Source organism: Tenebrio molitor, chromosome 1, assembly GCF_963966145.1.
Source record: "Tenebrio molitor chromosome 1, icTenMoli1.1, whole genome shotgun sequence".
Classification (NCBI taxonomy): domain Eukaryota; kingdom Metazoa; phylum Arthropoda; class Insecta; order Coleoptera; family Tenebrionidae; genus Tenebrio; species Tenebrio molitor.
The window spans coordinates 46,975,242-46,993,671 of NC_091046.1; the positions used below are offsets into that span (position 1 = coordinate 46,975,242).

Consider the following 18,430-nt stretch of genomic DNA (forward strand, 5'->3'; position numbering starts at 1 on the left):
GTACGATTATTTGTATACAATTCTTTGTAATTGTAAGCTACAAAATTTAATAGTACAGGACCTGGTTGCCTTATTACTTGGAGCGGAAGACAACAAACAATTTGCAGTCACGTGTGATGTAACGTGTAGCTGTCCCTGCTTAACTGTTTAAAAGACAAGATGATCGGAATTAACGAATCATTGCTCATTCGGAATTAACGTATTTTCGTATAAAATGAATGTACTTACTATGACATTTTTTGTAGGTAAAGTCGTTTTCAACGACATCCGTGCTGTCAGTGTCATTTTTAATATGTTGCTGCAGATTGTACACACAAATTTATAACCAGCATTCAGAGTATAAGAAAATCCTAGTTAAAAAAATGTCAAACAAGAAATTGAGGTTATGGTAAAAGAAAATTTATATTTCGTGAAACATCAAGAATAAAATTCAGTCTTCAACATGGTGTAATAGATGGTTAAACTATGTCCTCCTCGGAATCCAAATCAGACTACATATTTTCTTTGATTTGTTGGAAATGAAGATAATAATTTGAATTTGTCAATATGCCGCGTCAAGGTAAATTTTCAAATTAGAAAATTCAAAATTACCAAACTGAAACAGCAAATGATGCCAACATACTGTCATATTGACAGCACGGATGTCATTCAAAACAACTATAGAAGAATGTATTGTGTATTGTATTCACTTACCTAAATAAAGTATTCAGTGATAGAAAAGTCCAAATTTTTCTGAATCAGACATTTTTTTTTGTGGGAGAAATGTTTCTATAGTATATTTATCTCTAATAGAAATATTGACTAAAATCATAAATCACACCAACAAAGAAACAGATCTTGAAGCACTCTATCCTGTTAAATTACAGCAGGGTGTTAAATAACCTCAGACAAATATATTTAATATATTTGAACCCTATCGAGCTACATATTAGACAAATAAATTCGGGGACGGCTGCAAGTGGTTTGTAAACTGTCTCTTTCTTGGTGTGATTTATGATTTTAGTCAATATTTCTATTAGCGATAAATATACTATACACCTGGATGTTTTAGAATAATTGTTAAGTTTACGAAATGAAAAACGATGTTGTGTAAATCTTTATTACCTATAACGGATATTTTTTGTCCAGAATTCGTTTAGTTCTGATTAATTTTAATGATTATTATAAAAACCATTGATTATAAAGGTACAAATCGTTTAATTACGGCTACATAGTAGTATAATGTGTGAAGGAAATATTAAATCTAGCTCCCCAGATGCCCATTGAACCCGTCTCAAATCGCCTAACCGTGGATAAAACTGAACTTTGAAGGTTCCAAGGCTTAGAGTATGAGCTTATGGTGTTTGAACTAGATATAAATGAGGAGATGGATGGTATTTTAACACGACATTTCCGTTCGCGCGCACACCACGCTGACACGATATATTTTAACTTATCCCAACAATCGACCATGAAAAAGACATCGAATGAATATCTTCAAGGAAAAAAACTGCATTTGCTCACAATTTTTTAATGAAATCGAGTTTATTGATCTTCATCCTTATCACATGTTTTCAGTTAAAAAACCACAAAATCTTTAATTGTAAAAAATATTATTTATACAGGGTTATTCACGAGAGTTACTTCTGAATTTCTTTTTGCCGCAACCCATTATACATATTGCAACAATTTCTTGATCTCAAATTTTGAAAATAATTATAACTGAATCCACGATGGCTCTTAGTTTTGTATCTTTGACATTAAAGCAAAAAATCAAGTCAATTCGAAAAATGTATTTTTACAATAACGACGAAAAGACTGGCATCATCCTCATTTATGGAGAGTGTGGAAAGATACTACGAACAGCTTTTACATTAATTAAATTTGTTATTTGTTAAATTTTGATTAAATACAGGTTATCTGTCAATCTGACATTTCTAACAAATCTATCCAACTTATAGTTCGTTTTTTAATTAAAGAACCACGACCTGTTGATTTAGGTTTGCAAATATAAAATTTTACTAAATTTAGGGAATTTAATGATATCTATTGGCTATTCCAGTCAACGCCTGTCATTTTTAATGTCCTTGAAAGTACGCAAACTCGCAATTAAAATTTGAACGTGTTATTAAAAATGCCTCACAAAGTAAGACATTTATTAAACTCTCAAATTAGTTGTCATTAACTTTATTAACATGCCGCGCTACTAATATCTCTAATAACCTTAATTTTTATATGATGAGATTTTTCACCCTATGTCAAAAGTGTACAATGTTGTCAGCTCTATTTTGGGTGTAAATTGCGGTGTTGTGGTTCTTTGATTAAAAAATAGACTGTACTTTGATTTCTAATTTAAAAGAAATAATAACGGGTGACTATTAAAATTTTCACTTAGGGGTGGCTATGGATCATTCTTTGTTTTCCGTTGCACCTTAGACACTGACAAGTTTGACATTTCAATAAATGTTTTTTCTCTTAATTTGGTTATGTTTCAATTGTACTGATTTGATTCAGTAGTTTATGCCATTGGAATTGTTGGTTGCAGCCAAAAAAAAATCAGAAGTAACCCTCTCGTGAATAACCCTATATTTATAATGGGCGCTTTTCACTTCCTTTGATTCATTGTCAATTACCGCACTTTAAATTGTAAATGCAGCATTTACAAGAGAGAATTGTCACTAGACAGACGTAAATTTAATTCTACAAACAGCGGAATTACGTGTTTTCAAATGTACTCCCTCTCATCGACAGAAACTGCATTTATCCAATAGAGCCGTCTCGTTACGTCGGAAGCAGGAATAGAAAAAGGGACGCGTAAAACTGATCCATCCGAGCGTAAGATATTTATCTTCTATGTTTCCTGTAGGAACGGAAACGCGAAGATGTGATAACGATGTAATCAAATTGATAGCTCAGTTGCCTACTGCGCTTAACAACGACATTTGAAAAATTTTCTCGTTTGTATTCATCTTTCAACACTCCAACACCTGAGAAAAAGCCATAAAGCTCCCCACTGTACAATTCTCAGCGATTATTAATTAACTCACAACATCAGCTGCAATAAATCCTTAAACACATCATCTCTCTCCCAGGCCAAGTATTTTACGTCGACATATTAAACGCTTTTTTACGGAAGAATTTTCGAAACAAGGGTCTTAATTAGAAACATGACTGACGTCGAAACTTGCCACGATAACACGTTGTTAATCTACATTATGACGGTAAAGGCCTTAACTCATTAAACTCCAATGCGGACAATTTGAGTCGACTTGCAAAAAATCTTCACTAGGTTCCTAGTGCTAGTCGAGCTTTCAAGAGCTTTCGACAAAAAATGAGTAAATCTAAACACAAGGAATGCACCATCAATAACAACACGAATATTTTATCCAGTGCTTGTGATGAAAAACGACCCGCCATTTGCGATTCTCGTGTTCTTTTTTCTCGATGTGTTGAAACGAAGACAACTTATGAGTGAAAGAATGTAAACATGCAGTTTATGAATTCCTGGCACGGCAACACGCCAGCACTGGGGTTGCGGCGACGAGCATGCGTTTCAGAACATTTGACGTCGTCGTCGACGTCGACGTTTCGACGTCGCGCTGTGCAGTGCACTCGAGTTCAAACAACCGCAAACGGCGTCGCCAAACGTGATCGTGGCCGATGGTTCAAACACCGTCTACGTCTTGCACCACCCAAAATGATTAGTGTTCATTGAACTAGCGCACTGTGGAAATGGTAAGAACTAATTTCAAATCCACTTGGACTTCTTGTTGCAGTAGCTTTTATTGTAACACGGAAAATGCAAATTCACTAATCCATAAAATTCCTCGGCGAACAAGTGGGTGAGTTTGCTTATCCCGTTGCTTTCAGAAACGCGTCACGGAATGTTTTTCCTGAATATGATTTAGAAGGTTAACAAACGGTTTATACATTTGCAAGAAAAAAATTGGTACGGTGTGGACTGACCCGGCGCCTTCACCATTTTACAATGATCTTGCATGAACAAACAGAAATCACACAGAAATTAAGATTGTTTCTAGTGTTTGTAGCAAGAGATCTCGATTCGTTAAAGAGGTTTGAAAAAAAATTGCGATAGGTATTTTGTTCAAAAAGGATTACCTGAAAGTTCTCTAAAATATTCACAAAATCGTACCAAAGTACGACCTTCTGTTTTTGTTCTCATATCTTTAGAAAATGGTGTACATATTTACGTCAATCAATAACAGCAATCATCAGATCTTGTTACCTTGTTCCTCTTGATTTTTTGCTCTTCTTTGGTCACCTCAGTTAAATGTAAACAACGTGTATTATGATTCTGATGAAAATTTATAGCCTCCTGTTACACGATCAATACATCACCGAAGGAATTGTCAAAACGCAGGATGAAAATAACAAACGATAAAAATAAATTAAAATTCCATACGCGCGTTTGTGCAACTCAAGAACAGATCAATGAATTTACAGACGAATTGATTTCTAACAATTGCGAAAGAGGTCAAGGGTAGAATAACTCCGCAAGGAACAAACTAAGAGATAGAGAGATGTCTATGTAATTAAAAATAATAATAAATATTTTGTAACAACTTCCATGTTTTTCAATATAAAAAATGGTCAAAAACCGATAGAATGTACAAAAAATTTCGTCCACCCTTTTCCTGTCATTTCACAAAAATTTCGTGTAATTTAACCTTTACTGTCATTATGATTGACGTTTGGAAATTAAAATTTGAAATTTATTACTGTCACCCATAAAGACCATAGACACGATTTGATTGACACATGTCAACATGTGAAGTGAGGTTATTCGTTCCTAAAGGCTGCTTTACAGCATACGTGAGCGGAATGACAGTTGTGGACGAAATTTTTGTCCACCATTGTACTATTGCGGGCAAAAAAAGTGGGACGTCAACGTAATTGTCTTGACTCTTAATATGAAATAACCCTTATCTGATTCTAACCCTACTTTGAATTGATTGACGTTGTCATTAAGTATTGTAGGTTGTAGGGAATGATTGTGAGTAAGCACGTAGTGAATATTTATTTACTGCAAAGTCCCAATCAAAATCTACCTTTATCAAAAGAAGAGGGCCTTTGGAAAAGGAAAATGGAGTATAAAATAAAATTTTAAACTGTCAGCTCGAATAGTGTCAAAAAAAATGACAGTAAAGCTTGAACTGCATCGAATTTTTCAAAACTGACAGAAATTTGATGTCCCACTTTTTATGCATACTTTTGTGTCTCGTTTTGAAGTCGTTTCTTTTCTCCAGAAGGACGAAATGGTGTGGTGCGTTTTATTCTTGATAAGTATCCTGAGTGTGCCGTTTGCCGTCCGAGGTGACAGACACCGCAAACGTGATCTTCGTTCACGAGGGACTGTCATCTACGCCGACATGGTAAGCATTGTGAAAAAGCGACTCTCTAAGTTGTCGCCGATGGAGGAAATCAGACACGAATCGTAGAAAAGATGCGTCCTCGAGGCGCTAATTCGTTAAGAAAATGTTCAGTTTTCGATCAGCACATGCAAATCTGCGAATGCATAATTCATAGACGAAAGTAGCACCTCGCAACTTCCATCGCGTATAAATTAACATATTAAGCAAAATCGAAGCCATAATTAGTTTTAGTTGAGGCGTGCTCCCCTCGGAGAAAACACTGCTAAAACTTTGTTGTAAATAATTATATTTCGTTTTCTCTGAATTGCTTTCAGCACTTCTAATTACAATTTTAATTGAATAAAGTGCGGGGAAGAGGCCTTGTAAAAATTAAACTTTTAATTGAAACTTAATCAAATTTTCAATTTATCTGATGGTCGTGTATCTGACGGGAATTTAAACAAATCATGTTTAGATTTATCAATGCAAAGACAAGTTTATTAACTCCGCACTGGAAATTTACAGATTCAAGCGTCTATTTCTCTTTTTATAAATAACCTGCAAGATATAGCCTCTCTGGCCGTAAAAGACGATCAGATTCTCACACAGATTTTCTCGTAAAAAATAATGTTCGTCACCTTTGAAAAACGTGTCTTGTGGATCGATACAATTCAATTGACTTTGTCATTTGCATTCCGATAAAATTTCACCCAGTTCTCGTTGTCCTTTGAAGACTTCGAGGAACGATCAATGTTTTAAAATGAAATGTCTCCAATATTAATTATTAGCGGCACGATTACAGCCAATAATAAAAAGGAAAATTTTGTTTGGAACGTGTGACGTGTAGAAAATGTCATGTTCCCATCATGGTGTTCTTTTGTATGTAAATTGGATTATTAAACAAGTGGTACGTCCACATGGTGCCACTAATAGCGTTGAACATTAATCACTGCTACCACCCCGTTGTTAACTTCGTGAGGGGTAGTTTTCCGGAAATAAAAACATCCCCGATTCGATAACTTAAGTAATCTAATTTGACAATACCAAAAAAGTGTATTCTTCGATTACATGATAAACTCTGTCCACTCATAGATTGCTTGACATAAATGTTACTAAAATGTTCACTCTAGGCTACAACAAATAGATCCGGCGCGAAATTTAAAAAAATGGAAAGAGCATGTTTACACTAAGGAAAGACGAAAGAAAACTTCAGTATAGTAGTGATAATGAACCCGACGGAATTAAAAATGCAACCCACAATACATTTTCGAATTTCCGAAAAAGCTGTTTACTGAAATTAAAATATCCAGCTTTTTTCGGAAATGGCTAAACACAAACAAGAGATTATTTAATATTAATTTAATGCATGAAAAAAAATTACCTGCGTATCATTTTCGATGTTTGTAATGTCACTTAAAAGTGTTCATTATGCTAGATTCTTGAGGCACGCACTCACTTCACAAATTTAAAAAACTCAACTAAAAATTGCACCGGAACAGATCAAAACAGCAACACGATCAAAACTAATAACTTTTAAAACCAGAGAAACGCAAAATCAAGCTCTAAAGATGAAAAATCGCAGATCTAAATGCTTAAACCACTTGACAGCATTGACAATTTCAAATGTGAAATGTCATAATTTATTTTTCGCGTGGATTTCATAACAACCAATAAGAATCAGTGGCGCGAATGTTTCAAAATATTACCAACACAATCTATGATACTTTGTAAATATTTTAATGTTATGGTTTGGGGATTTTGTTATCTAAGGATATTTAAAAAACAGCATTCTATCAATGGACGCAGTCTATAAAAAATAGTTTTATAAGTTTGTACAGGGTATTCACGTGTGATAATGAGCCCGACGGAATTGAAAATGCAACCCATAATACAGTTACAAAGATATTATGGACGTGGACAATATCCAGGTCTATTTTACAAATGTATTGTGGGTTGCATTTTCAAGTTTGATAACTTTAGGGACATTTCATGACAGGTTCTTAGTTCTCAAGTCCCAACATTCTCCTTTCTCTTATTTCCGTTTCTAAATTTACAGGGCTGTCCTTACCCTTGTACGTGTCCCATAATCGGACAGGAAGTGTGTCGAGAGTGCGAAGAGTGTCCTCGGCAAGTGGGGGAGCCGTGCAGTGGGGATCGTCCTTGCGACAAACACAAGGGTCTCGTCTGTCGATACATGCACGGTGATTCGGAAGGTGTCTGTAGGGGTGAGTACCTACTGTATTTGGCCGTTTTAAAATGTGAATCAAAAATTATTAGGCGAAGTGAAAGAGCTCGAGTCGCCCTGGATTATCTTTAAAGAATTTACTGGTAATAGAGCTGACTCGGTTTACATTTAGGTATTTTGATTTTGATTAAGAGAAAGCGATTTCTTCTTGTTTCTGTTAATATTCAGATTTTATTCAAAAGTACCTAATTGATCCTTCATTTTTGTTGTCTTATTGAACATTTACAATTTTTGGTAGAATCAACAGGAGTTCCGTGTATCGTTCGCAACAAGACTTACGAACATGCAGAAACGTTCAATTTAGATTGTCGTACTCAATGCACTTGTCAGGTAAGTTGTTCTAATCTTGATTCTTGTTATTTTTTCAGTACTTCTTTAACAACAACATTTTAATAACAATTTAACTCTAATTAACATAAAGCATTCTCTAAAATATAAACGCAAGTTTTCAACCTGTCCAAAGTTTTTCAACCTCTCCGCAGAGACAAATTTCAAACATAATCGTCTTGTTGGCTGAATGATAAACTTACCTACTTAAAACTTTATTTGGTGTTTCTATAAGGAGCCTATTTAAACTTTTTAAACTCGAGGGGCTCACAACTTTGCACCGTAATAATGTATGCCGTGCCAACGATTTCAACATTTACATGACGTGATAACTTTGAAACGCTGACTTTCCGTAAAGTAAATTTAAAGTTTCCAATGGCAAACATTTTCTTTGCTCCGACAGAACGGGACTTACGGATGTTCATCTCTTTGCCCCCAAGAACACATATCGCCACAAGGAAATTGCCAACACCCCCGACTGGTAGACGTACCGAAGCAGTGCTGCAGAGAGTGGATGTGCGACAGCCAAACTGGTACGTACAATTTATCTAACAGAAAAAAAATACTACTAATGTTGACTCAAGTTGCAAAAAACCAATTTGGATTTGCAACAGCAATTTTATGGCATTAGTCGTTTGAAATTACTTTAAAACTGTACTTATATGGAAAATATTCAATCCAAACTATGATTTTCTGGCCTTTTTGTGCCTTTATTTGGTTTAAAAATATTGAAAAAATGCTGTTGCAAATGACAAGTGGTTTTTTGCAACTTGAGTCGACTTTACTACTTTTGAAGTGAAAACTTCTTTAGGCGCGCCACATACATTTTATTCCCGGGCAGTGAATTAGTTTCATGCGACACGGTAAAATCGTTCGCAGCACAAGCGAAAATCGTTCACAGTACGACACGGCAAGCTAAAATCAAGAGAGTCGAGTTTTTTAGCGGAGCGAACGAAAAACAATCAACTGTGCGTCACTTGTCAATTTTAAATTTTCATTGTACAGGGTTATTCTAAATGATTGTAGTCGAAGTAGGCGTGAAAACTGAATGTAAAATTTATGGTTGCCGCTCAACTTAAAAAAACATCAAAATGATGCGAATAAGTGAGTACTGAGTACCTACACACCGTTCACACACGGGAGTTACATTGCGTGCAAAACAACTCAATATTTTTAAAATTGATTGCAAAACAAGTCAATATTTCTGAATTCAATCGTTAATTTAACAAAAATGACAGTGACAGAGACAAAACTGACAGTTCACATGAAAGCGGCAAAAATGTAATAACATGGGCATGGCCTACTTCGACTACAATCATTTAGAATAACCCTGTACAATGAGGGACATGGAATCCTGGGCAGTCTGCTATTGTCATTTCAAAAAGTGTCAATGTAAATGCACCTTTATTGTCATTATGATTGATATTTAAAAAAAAACTGTCAAATTAACTTAAGCTTGGTTATGAGTAGCTAAGGTATGGTAGCGTTTTTAAACTCATCAACTTTTTGCGGTGAATTTCAACATTGGTGGACTGTCAATCATAAGTTTTTTTTGTGTCGGACATTTATGTTGTGCAAAAATGTGATGTTATGTTATGTAAACATAACCTAAACATTTTTTCATTTTCGGCGATTATTATTATTATATGAATAAATATGTGCGACATTAGTCTCTTTGGGACCATAATATTGGTAAAACGGATTACAATGCCTTTGGAAGATTCATCAGATGATGATTTATTAACTTCCTCTGATGAAGAAATTTTTTTAAATAGAAGAAAGACTCATGAAAAAATTAGAGGATACGTGAATTATGTTGCACTTTTCCAGTTTTTCCCTCGCTTTGCTTTGACATTGGCAGTTTGACTTCGACAAACTATTTTGACATTTCCCCCACTATTCGTCCACCAAACAACCAACTTCCATTATAGATGGGAAACGTGAATTTTGGTTGAGCCCAACATGAAATTTTTGGTGAATAAAGAAACGTGTTTTCTTAAGCTCAACATAAATCTAACAGTAATATAACAACGTTTTGGTAGAAAACTGATTCCACCGATTGATCCATCGATGAATTTAAAAACGCTCTCTATGGTTTAGAAATTTTGACAACTGAATGACACATCTGTCCAGTTTTCCGTGTCCCCAATAGTACGTTGTCTTGTGACAATGTGACCTGACTGACCTCAGTGCAAAGCTGCAGGAGTAACTGTATATGTATACAGGATATTTCACGAGTGATAATAAGTCTGACGTAATTTAATGCAACCCACACTATATTTCCGAAAAAAGCTGGCTACTGTCATTAAAATGTCCGGCTTTTTAAAATGTACTGTGGGTTGAATTTATTATTCCGTCAGGCTCATTATCACTCGTGAAATACCCTGTATAGTTTTATATAATAGAAACGATAAAGACACGACAAATATTGTAAGTTTACAGATGAATGTAGGATTTAATACGTAATTCTCAATTATATGGCTTCACCAATTCATCTATTGGAAAAATTTGTGTAGCAAAATGTGAAGAGGAAAATGGACAAATTATCATAAAATACAGCGTATTAGTATTGCTATAAAAACCTGTGTTGTGTTCAATATCATCGTCACGAAAATAAAACTTACCTAAACATCCAAACCTAACCTCACAAATTTTGCCAGAGTGTACCTCGTGTACCTCTAAAAGCGGACATATTTGCAGTTTCTATTGAAAAATACAGATTTTTGTTTGTTTAAAAACAGCATTAGATTTAAATAATATTAATTATTTATGCCTTGCTCCTTATTCCTCCAAGTAGGTACTATCATCCATAATGATATATTTTTTATAGAATAAGTAGGTACATATTACATAAAATCAGTAACGAGCATCATAGAAGTTTTCACTTCTGTCCTGCGGTCTTAAGCACACTCTTTTTTTTAAATTTGTTTCGTATTGTATAACAGAGAAAATAAGGATAAATCTCCTTATTCCTTCTTATTTTTCAGTAGAGCAACCTCCTTCCTGTCAGCCAACATTCTCGAAATGGTCTCCTTGCAGCAACGAGTGCGGAGTTGGTTTGTCTTCTCGTCAGTCAAATTTAAATGTTAGGTGTCAACCAGAAATCGAAACGAGAATCTGTCAGACCAGGAGATGTCTAGAATCAACTCCTTCGGTGCATCGCAAGAAGCAGCATCACCTCAGAGTGAGTACACTTTAAAAATGATATTTTTCTCACGTCTAGTTGTTTTTGAATTTATTTTTTATTGTGAAATAAAATCAATATTTTCTGCCAATTTAATTGCAGCGTAAAAATGTTTCCATGACCCTCAGTGTACGGTTTATATTTCACATTAATTGCGAGAACTGTAGCATTAGTGAACACAGAGCAAACTCTCACTTACCCCACCAAAAACTGAGAAAGCCATGCATAATTGAGCAATAAATCATGCAAGAAAGCGGTAAAATTCTCTCAGGACCACATGAAATACGTATTTTAGGCATTCCACTTGAAATTCTAATAAGCGACGTGTTTGTAAATCAACTTTTAGCAAGATAAAGTGATTTTCTGATTTGTAAAAAAAATACAAAAACAGTCAAGATTTTTGAGAGAAAAAAGCTGATTTATATGCAATATTGTTTTTCTCTTTTATTGGTTTACCGATACTTTTTTGTGTTTTTGAAATTATTAAACACAAGAGAAATTATTAAAAATATGTAGTCGTTTTCAATGACATCCGTCCCTGTCAATATGACATTATGACAGTATGTTGGCATCACTTGCTGTTTCAGTTTTAGTAACTTCGAATTTTAAGATTTTGATTTGGTAATTTATCCTGACGCGGCAAATTGACAAATTCAAATTATTATCTATCATTTCCAACAAATCAAAGATAATATGTAGTCGGATTCCGAGAATGACTTAGTTTAACCATTTTTAGATTTAGTTCTTGTTTGTTATTGATATTTCACGAAATATAAATTTTCTTTTACCATAACCTCAATTTCTTGTTTGACATTTTTTTAACTTTTATACTGTGAATAGTGGTTTCCGTGTACAACTTTTTGCAGGACTGTCTTTAAGACATTGTAGGATTGATCGCGATGAGGGAATGTTGATAAATTTCTACTAAATAGATTTTTTTTTCGCAGCGAGGTCACGAATGTAAAGCAACCCATCGTCTGAGCAGCGGCATCTACTTGCGCTTCGGCCCTTGTCGCAGCCGGAAACGCTTCCGGCCCAAATACTGCGGCCAGTGTCCAATTCCGGGTGTGCGGTGCAACCCCTCTCTCAGCACAACCGTGAAAGTAGAATTCAACTGCGACGGTTCTCAACCCTACGAGAACGCTTCCGAGCTGCTGCCAGAGTACGTGGAACCGGGCGAGGATCTATGGGCAGACGCGTTCCCGTGGAAAACAGATAAAGTTTCCAGATTAATTACGGTCTCGGTTCAATGGGTGTTGAAGTGTAGCTGCGAACCGGAAACTAACGAACCCACTTCGAGTACGGGGGAGGTGATATTGCACAGAGTTCACAGGACTGCAGCGCCGTGAGCAGGAGTGCGTTCTGACCGAAGATTCCTTCAGGACGCTGCTCCTCTATCTAGATAGTGCGAAGTTCACGAGGACCAATTTTCGATAACACCGTAATTCTGTTAATTACAATTTTACACTTTAGCCATTTGTGATGTTATCCAATCAATTGATCGATGTGTTAAGAGTTCATGACATAATCCGGAAAGTTGTGACATGAGCTTGTTAGTTCGTTCGATATTTTGAAAATGAGACGGAAAGGTTCACAGAGAAAGTTTCACAATGTTAGAAGATTAATACATTATCAAAAAAAAAAAAAAAACACCCCAAGTGCACCTTCAAAATACGGACTGATGGTTTGAAATCTCCAAATAAAAAATTAAGTGAACACAATCCGGCTGTGCAGCCGTGATAATAATAACAATATCTTTATCGTAGGATTTCAATAGATATATGTAGTGTTTATTTTAATAATTACAATTTTTAGATACAAAACAATATCGTACATTTTGATTAATGTATACATAGTCTGTACTTGGCGCCATTAAAAGTTATACGAAATTTTAATTAGTTATTTATTCCATTGTCCTAAAGATTTAAATGTAACGATTTTTCAAACCTCGAGAATTCTACTATAAACGTTAGAACGTGCGTTGAAAGAAACGGACGTCATTTTGAATTACTTTACATTTACAATTATTATAGTATATTTTTTCCTGGTAGGCGGTTGCGTGCGCAATTTACAAAATCCTGCAACGAAATGCACCTCCCTATTGGTTACTCTATTCCATTAACCAATAGGAAGGTCGCATTTCGTTGCAGGATTTTGTAAATGGCGCGCGCAACCGCCTATCAGGAAATAATATACTATAGCATGTCTGGGCTGTTTAGCATACTTATTTGCTTCATTGAGTGTACCGTACCTACAGTCGCGAGTAATAAATGTTGGTCGTCAAGGTCATTCTTTGAGGCAATCGAAAATGCTCCATTGTAAAACAGTCGTAAATATCATAACCTATCATCACGTTGTATGACATTAATTGTCTTTTTTTTTCTATTCTTTTTGACAGTTTGGTGACATGGGTATAATCAAGCACAGGGAAATTTGTTAAATTTGTGACAATCTAACCAAATTTTGAAATGACATTGACAACCAAAATTTATTGCTCGCGACAGTACAATCCTAACCTATATCCTAGTCTTACAGACACCCTCTTTTGCGCATTTCACATGCCAAGCTGTTTCTGTCAAGCTGAAGCGCCACACTTGTCTCTGTCTTCTGTCAAAAAACGTGCAATCTATCAGCGTACGGTTCGAGACGTGCAGACACTTAAATATTACTTTTCTAATCTAAAACTCTATTTATAGCGGTCGTTCTATAAATACATCTTGCACTTAATGACGGTCCAAGCATACAACATTATTCTCTTCAGCTGTACGCAAGAAATATAACACATAAATTATTCAAAGGTTAAATCGATAAGATAACGTTTCCTATTGAATGTTCTTATCTGTTAGTTTACGTTTAATCGAATTAGAGATAACTTAGGTAGTACTAACTAGACCTTGACATCCGATACAGTAAACAGAAGCAAACACAACAACAATTGTCAGTGCCTTGTATGTGTTACACAAGAATGATCGTAATTATTATTCTGACGTTTATTACGGTAACAAATGGCGACTATTGGACAGACAGAGCTAATCTCGTCGCCGAAGATTCTTGTCAAGCCATCGGTTCATCAATAATACTCAGTGATAAAGAACAACAAGTAAACAAAATCCTGATGAGAGATAAATTCAACGAATACGACGAAGGTTTTAAAAACCCGCATAATTTTCTACCGTCTGTTCATTTCTTCAAATCTAGAAGCAAAATCGAGCAATCTTTGGTATTTGAATTCATCCAAAAACTACCAAAAGGGGCGTCTTTACATTCACACGATACAGCAATGGTGTCCTTGGATTTTCTCTACAATTTAACCTACAGAGACAATTTGTACGGTTGTGTGGTCAACGAGAGACTCGAATTCCGATTTTTTAACAAACAAGTGAGTAGCGTCTGCAACTGGCAGTTGATAGCAGATCTGCGAAGTGAAAACTCCAGTTTTGACAACTTCTTAAAATCTCAATTATCGATCATCGTAGAGGACCCAATCGCAGAATACTCCAACATCAACGAAGTGTGGCAGCGCTTTATGCAAACATTTGGCACGGTTGCCGGCTTAGTGACGTATCGTCCTGTCTTCCAGGACTATTTCTACCAGTCCCTCAAAGAACTGTACGAAGACAACGTTATGTACCTCGAATTCCGGGGTGTCTTGCCGGAAGTGTACGAATTGAACGGTACCACTTACGACCAAGAGGGTGTCGTCAAACTGTACATCGACACCCTCCAAGACTTCAAAAACGACTATCCTGGTTTCCACGGGGCTCGGTTCATCTACGCCCCCAGCCGTCACGTCGACAACACTACAGTCGACAACTACGTGGCTACAGCGATTAAACTCAAACAACTTTATCCGGATTTCATCGCGGGGTTTGATCTAGTCGGCCAAGAAGATTTGGGGAAGCCGCTGGTTGACTTCATCTCCCAACTATTGGAGCTCGCCCAATCTGATATGAAGTTTTTTTTCCACGCTGCAGAAACTGACTGGTCCGGCACCTCCACCGATATGAATCTGTTCGACGCCATTTTGCTCAATACGACTCGAATCGGGCACGGTTACGGTATTGTTAAGCACCCACAGCTACTGCAAGAAGTGAAAACGCGGAAAATTGCTCTGGAGATTAGTCCCATCTCGAACCAAGTTCTGAAATTGGTGGACGACTTGAGGAACCATCCTGGATCGTTTTTACTAGCTTCGGGGTATCCTGTAGTGATTACGTGCGATGATCCGAGTTTTTGGGGAGCCAAAGCGTTGAGTTACGATTGGTATATGGCGTTCATGGGTTTCGCTAGTCGAGAAAGTGATTTGAGGTTGTTGAAGCAACTGGCTATTAACTCGTTGACCTACAGTTCGATGGACGAGGAAGAAAAATGCAACGCGTTTGAGGAGTGGGAAGCGCAGTGGAATCAGTTTCTTGATGATGTTGTTGACTGTGACGCGAGGAAATACTTTTACTCTTATTCTGTCGATAGAATCTGATTATAAGTGACTTCTGTTAAAATAAAGTTTCATTTGTCTGTTTTATCTTAGTCGGTGATGTTATTTTAGGCAACCATTAATACGTCAAGGTACGCGAAGTCACACCACATTAATCCCTCACTTTATCGATTAACTTCTGGCACCATTCTTCAGATAAGATGTGAATTTAAATTTAGAAATTTCCTCCTTTACGAAATGTACACAAAATTTATGAATATGTGTCCCTCAATGTAGGGATGTTAATTAGTAAAAATTATAAAAATAATGTAAGAAGTCCCGCGGCAAAAATGTGAACTAATGAATGTTTCTATGGTAACGAGTAAAAATTTAGAAAGTACATTCAAAACCATAAATCTACATTTAAGACGTTGTAATTCATTTGAACAATTCAAACCAATTCAGACTCTAAATTTTTCTTTTGCAGGATGTCGAAAAGATAAGAAACTTTTAAAATGTATATCTTCAACACAGAAGAGGAAAACCTATTACCAATTTACTATAAAATTTAAATTTTTGTTTTGAGTGTATGTACTTACAGAAATATTAACGCCACTGTCAAATTTTGACATTTTTACTAAAAATATTTTACGCTGGAAATTACTAACTGTTTTGATAAACTTTTTATTGATATTTATTTATAGTCAATAAACATCCAGATTAATTAAAGCCGACTAGCATTAATAAATTATTATCTTACTTATCACCACATTGGTGCTCGAAAAATAGGTATAAAAAATGTAAATATTGCACATACATTCACCACGATTTTCTCATTTTACCAGCCTAACCTCAAAAACAGTCAAACTTATTCGTACATGACAAAACAATTATTTACAATTTGGTTTTTCAAAAATTAAAACATGAGTCACTTTCTATCATACAAGGCGGTTGTCAAGGCGGTTGTTATCTTTAGCGAGAACTGAATTAGTACAAGTTTCGACAAGTCTGTTTTAATCACTTTTTTCACTTAAAACGTTATCCAAAAATTCACTCCATTGAGTTTTCCATTGTTCCATGGCTCGTTTTTTTTCTTGTGCCTCCATTGCACTGTACACGATCGAATTGATGGCGAATTGTTTCAAAACCTCAATTCCACTCGTCTTCGGAGTCATCGCCATAAAAGCAACGTACCAGTCGTAACTCAAACCTGTAGCATTCCATATCGATGGATCATCATTACAGATAACCAATGGATAGTCGATAGCCATTAGAATAGCAGCTGGATGATTTTTCGGATCTTCGTTCAGCATCAATACTTGATTAGATATTGGACATATCTCGAAGGGAATGTTACGTTCCTTGCCTAGCTTGAGAAGAGCAGGATGCTTAACAGCGGCGAAGCCGTGGCCGATCCTTCAAAAAAAAAGAGTTGTTAGAATAATAGTAAGAGCAAGAATCGAATCGACTTTACCTGGTGGCATTAAGAAGAATCGCGTCTAGTAAATTCAGATCAACATGACCAAACCAGTTGGTCTCGCCTGCATGAAAAAAAAACTTCAAGTGTTTTTTGGCTTCCAAGAGTTGCGCGCGATAATCCACAATGGACTTCCCCTCCGACTCGAAACCCACAAAGTCAAACCCGGAGATAAAATCAGGAAAGAGTTGTTTCATTTTGATGATGTCGTCCAAACCGGTTCGAAGAACGTCTTCATTGACCCCCCTGTATATTGAGTGAATGTAGCGCACACCGATAAATCTGGGATGCTTCGCTTTGAACTTGTTCACAGCCTCTATAAAAATTTCGAAGAACTGCTGATTGGAGTATGTTCGGCCGTCCAGTTCGTACAAAGGCATCATTGTTCCTCTCAGTTCGGTGTACATCACGTTGTCGTCGTACAGTTCCTGGAGAAGCTGGTAGATGTACTCTTGGAACACGGGCTTGTACGATAACAAGTCGTACACGGTGGTGAAAATCTTCTTGAATTTCCCCCAAACACTTTCGGCGCTGGGATATGCGTCGTTTGGGTTTTCCACGTTCAGAAGGAGTTGTTCCCGCAGCCATATATCAAAAACTGGCGCAGTCTGGTTCAAGCGCATATCGCTAATTAACGTCCAATTACAGCGATCATCGTCTTGTGGGTCCGCAAGAAACTTTAACTTGAAAGTATCTCTAAAGTATCCGCCGTACAGGTTGTCCCGATAACTTATTTCCTTGATTAAAAAATCGGCGGAAACTCCAGCCAGCAAGTGCGTATGTAACGACATTGCTTTAGGCATTTTTTTAATGATGGCGAAGACAGGAGATTTGTCGATTCGGTCCTTCGCTTGGAAAAAATGCACGGATGGGAGAAAATTCGATGAATTCTTGTAACCAACAGTGAGCTCTTCTGTTTTCTCTTTTAGTAGAATTTTATTCACCAGTATCTCCTTCGCCGTCAAATTCACATTGTGGCCGTAGAACGTTGATTCTTCACGGGACAAAATTGTGGCGCGTTCTTGCAAATAGTTGTCACTATCACTTGACGTCAACATTGTAGTAACCACTGCAGCACCAATAATTATAATGAAGGTCACTAATATTATTATTAATGTTTGCCACATGCCAAACATACGAAGTTCTGTGTGCACTACGCAACAACGTTTTAAATACTGGCTGGTAATGGGAATTGGGGATAGATCTGTCAAGTGGAGCAAAGATACAGAATCAGGGGAAAGACTCTCAAGTGGTACCAACTGCGCGCTTTTCAACACTCAATATTTTACAATATTTCACAAGCATGTATTAACATTTTTTAATATGACTAACTTCTCAAAATTGTGTGAATAACATGAATGAACAATTCAAAAAAAATTAACACAAGATTGATTATCAATCGTTATCAGTTAATTTCGATTTTAGTGTGTAC

At 36.2% G+C, this 18,430-nt stretch overlaps 3 protein-coding genes across 5 annotated transcripts; 2 read left to right on the plus strand and 1 right to left on the minus strand.

Annotated features, from left to right (window-relative positions):
* The first annotated feature begins 3,555 nt into the window (after positions 1-3,555).
* Ccn lies at positions 3,556-12,761 on the plus strand. 3 transcript variants are annotated; one of them, XM_069060419.1, is made up of 7 exons: positions 3,556-3,714; positions 5,247-5,372; positions 7,408-7,576; positions 7,835-7,926; positions 8,327-8,456; positions 10,911-11,107; positions 12,055-12,761. In XM_069060419.1, the coding sequence occupies exons 1-7, from the start codon at positions 3,712-3,714 to the stop codon at positions 12,454-12,456; spliced, it is 1,119 nt and encodes a 372-aa protein (XP_068916520.1). In that variant the 5' UTR covers positions 3,556-3,711; the 3' UTR covers positions 12,457-12,761. The 3 variants fall into 3 exon arrangements, with proteins under 3 accessions (XP_068916520.1, XP_068916529.1, XP_068916538.1); XM_069060428.1 differs by having other exon boundaries at positions 10,914-11,107; XM_069060437.1 differs by having other exon boundaries at positions 3,568-3,714; positions 5,250-5,372.
* A 1,165-nt stretch (positions 12,762-13,926) lies between these two features.
* On the plus strand, positions 13,927-15,634 carry LOC138139879 (adenosine deaminase 2-like). Its single transcript, XM_069060457.1, has one exon. The coding sequence runs from the start codon at positions 14,058-14,060 to the stop codon at positions 15,582-15,584; it is 1,527 nt and encodes a 508-aa protein (XP_068916558.1). The 5' UTR covers positions 13,927-14,057; the 3' UTR covers positions 15,585-15,634.
* Positions 15,635-16,189: 555 nt separating this feature from the next.
* On the minus strand, positions 16,190-18,352 carry LOC138139868 (adenosine deaminase 2-like). The gene is made up of 2 exons (XM_069060446.1): positions 16,996-18,352; positions 16,190-16,937 (listed from the first exon to the last, which is right to left on the minus strand). Exons 1-2 carry the CDS (start codon positions 18,132-18,134, stop codon positions 16,535-16,537), a joined length of 1,542 nt encoding a protein of 513 aa, XP_068916547.1. The 5' UTR covers positions 18,135-18,352; the 3' UTR covers positions 16,190-16,534.
* Positions 18,353-18,430: the final 78 nt, after the last annotated feature.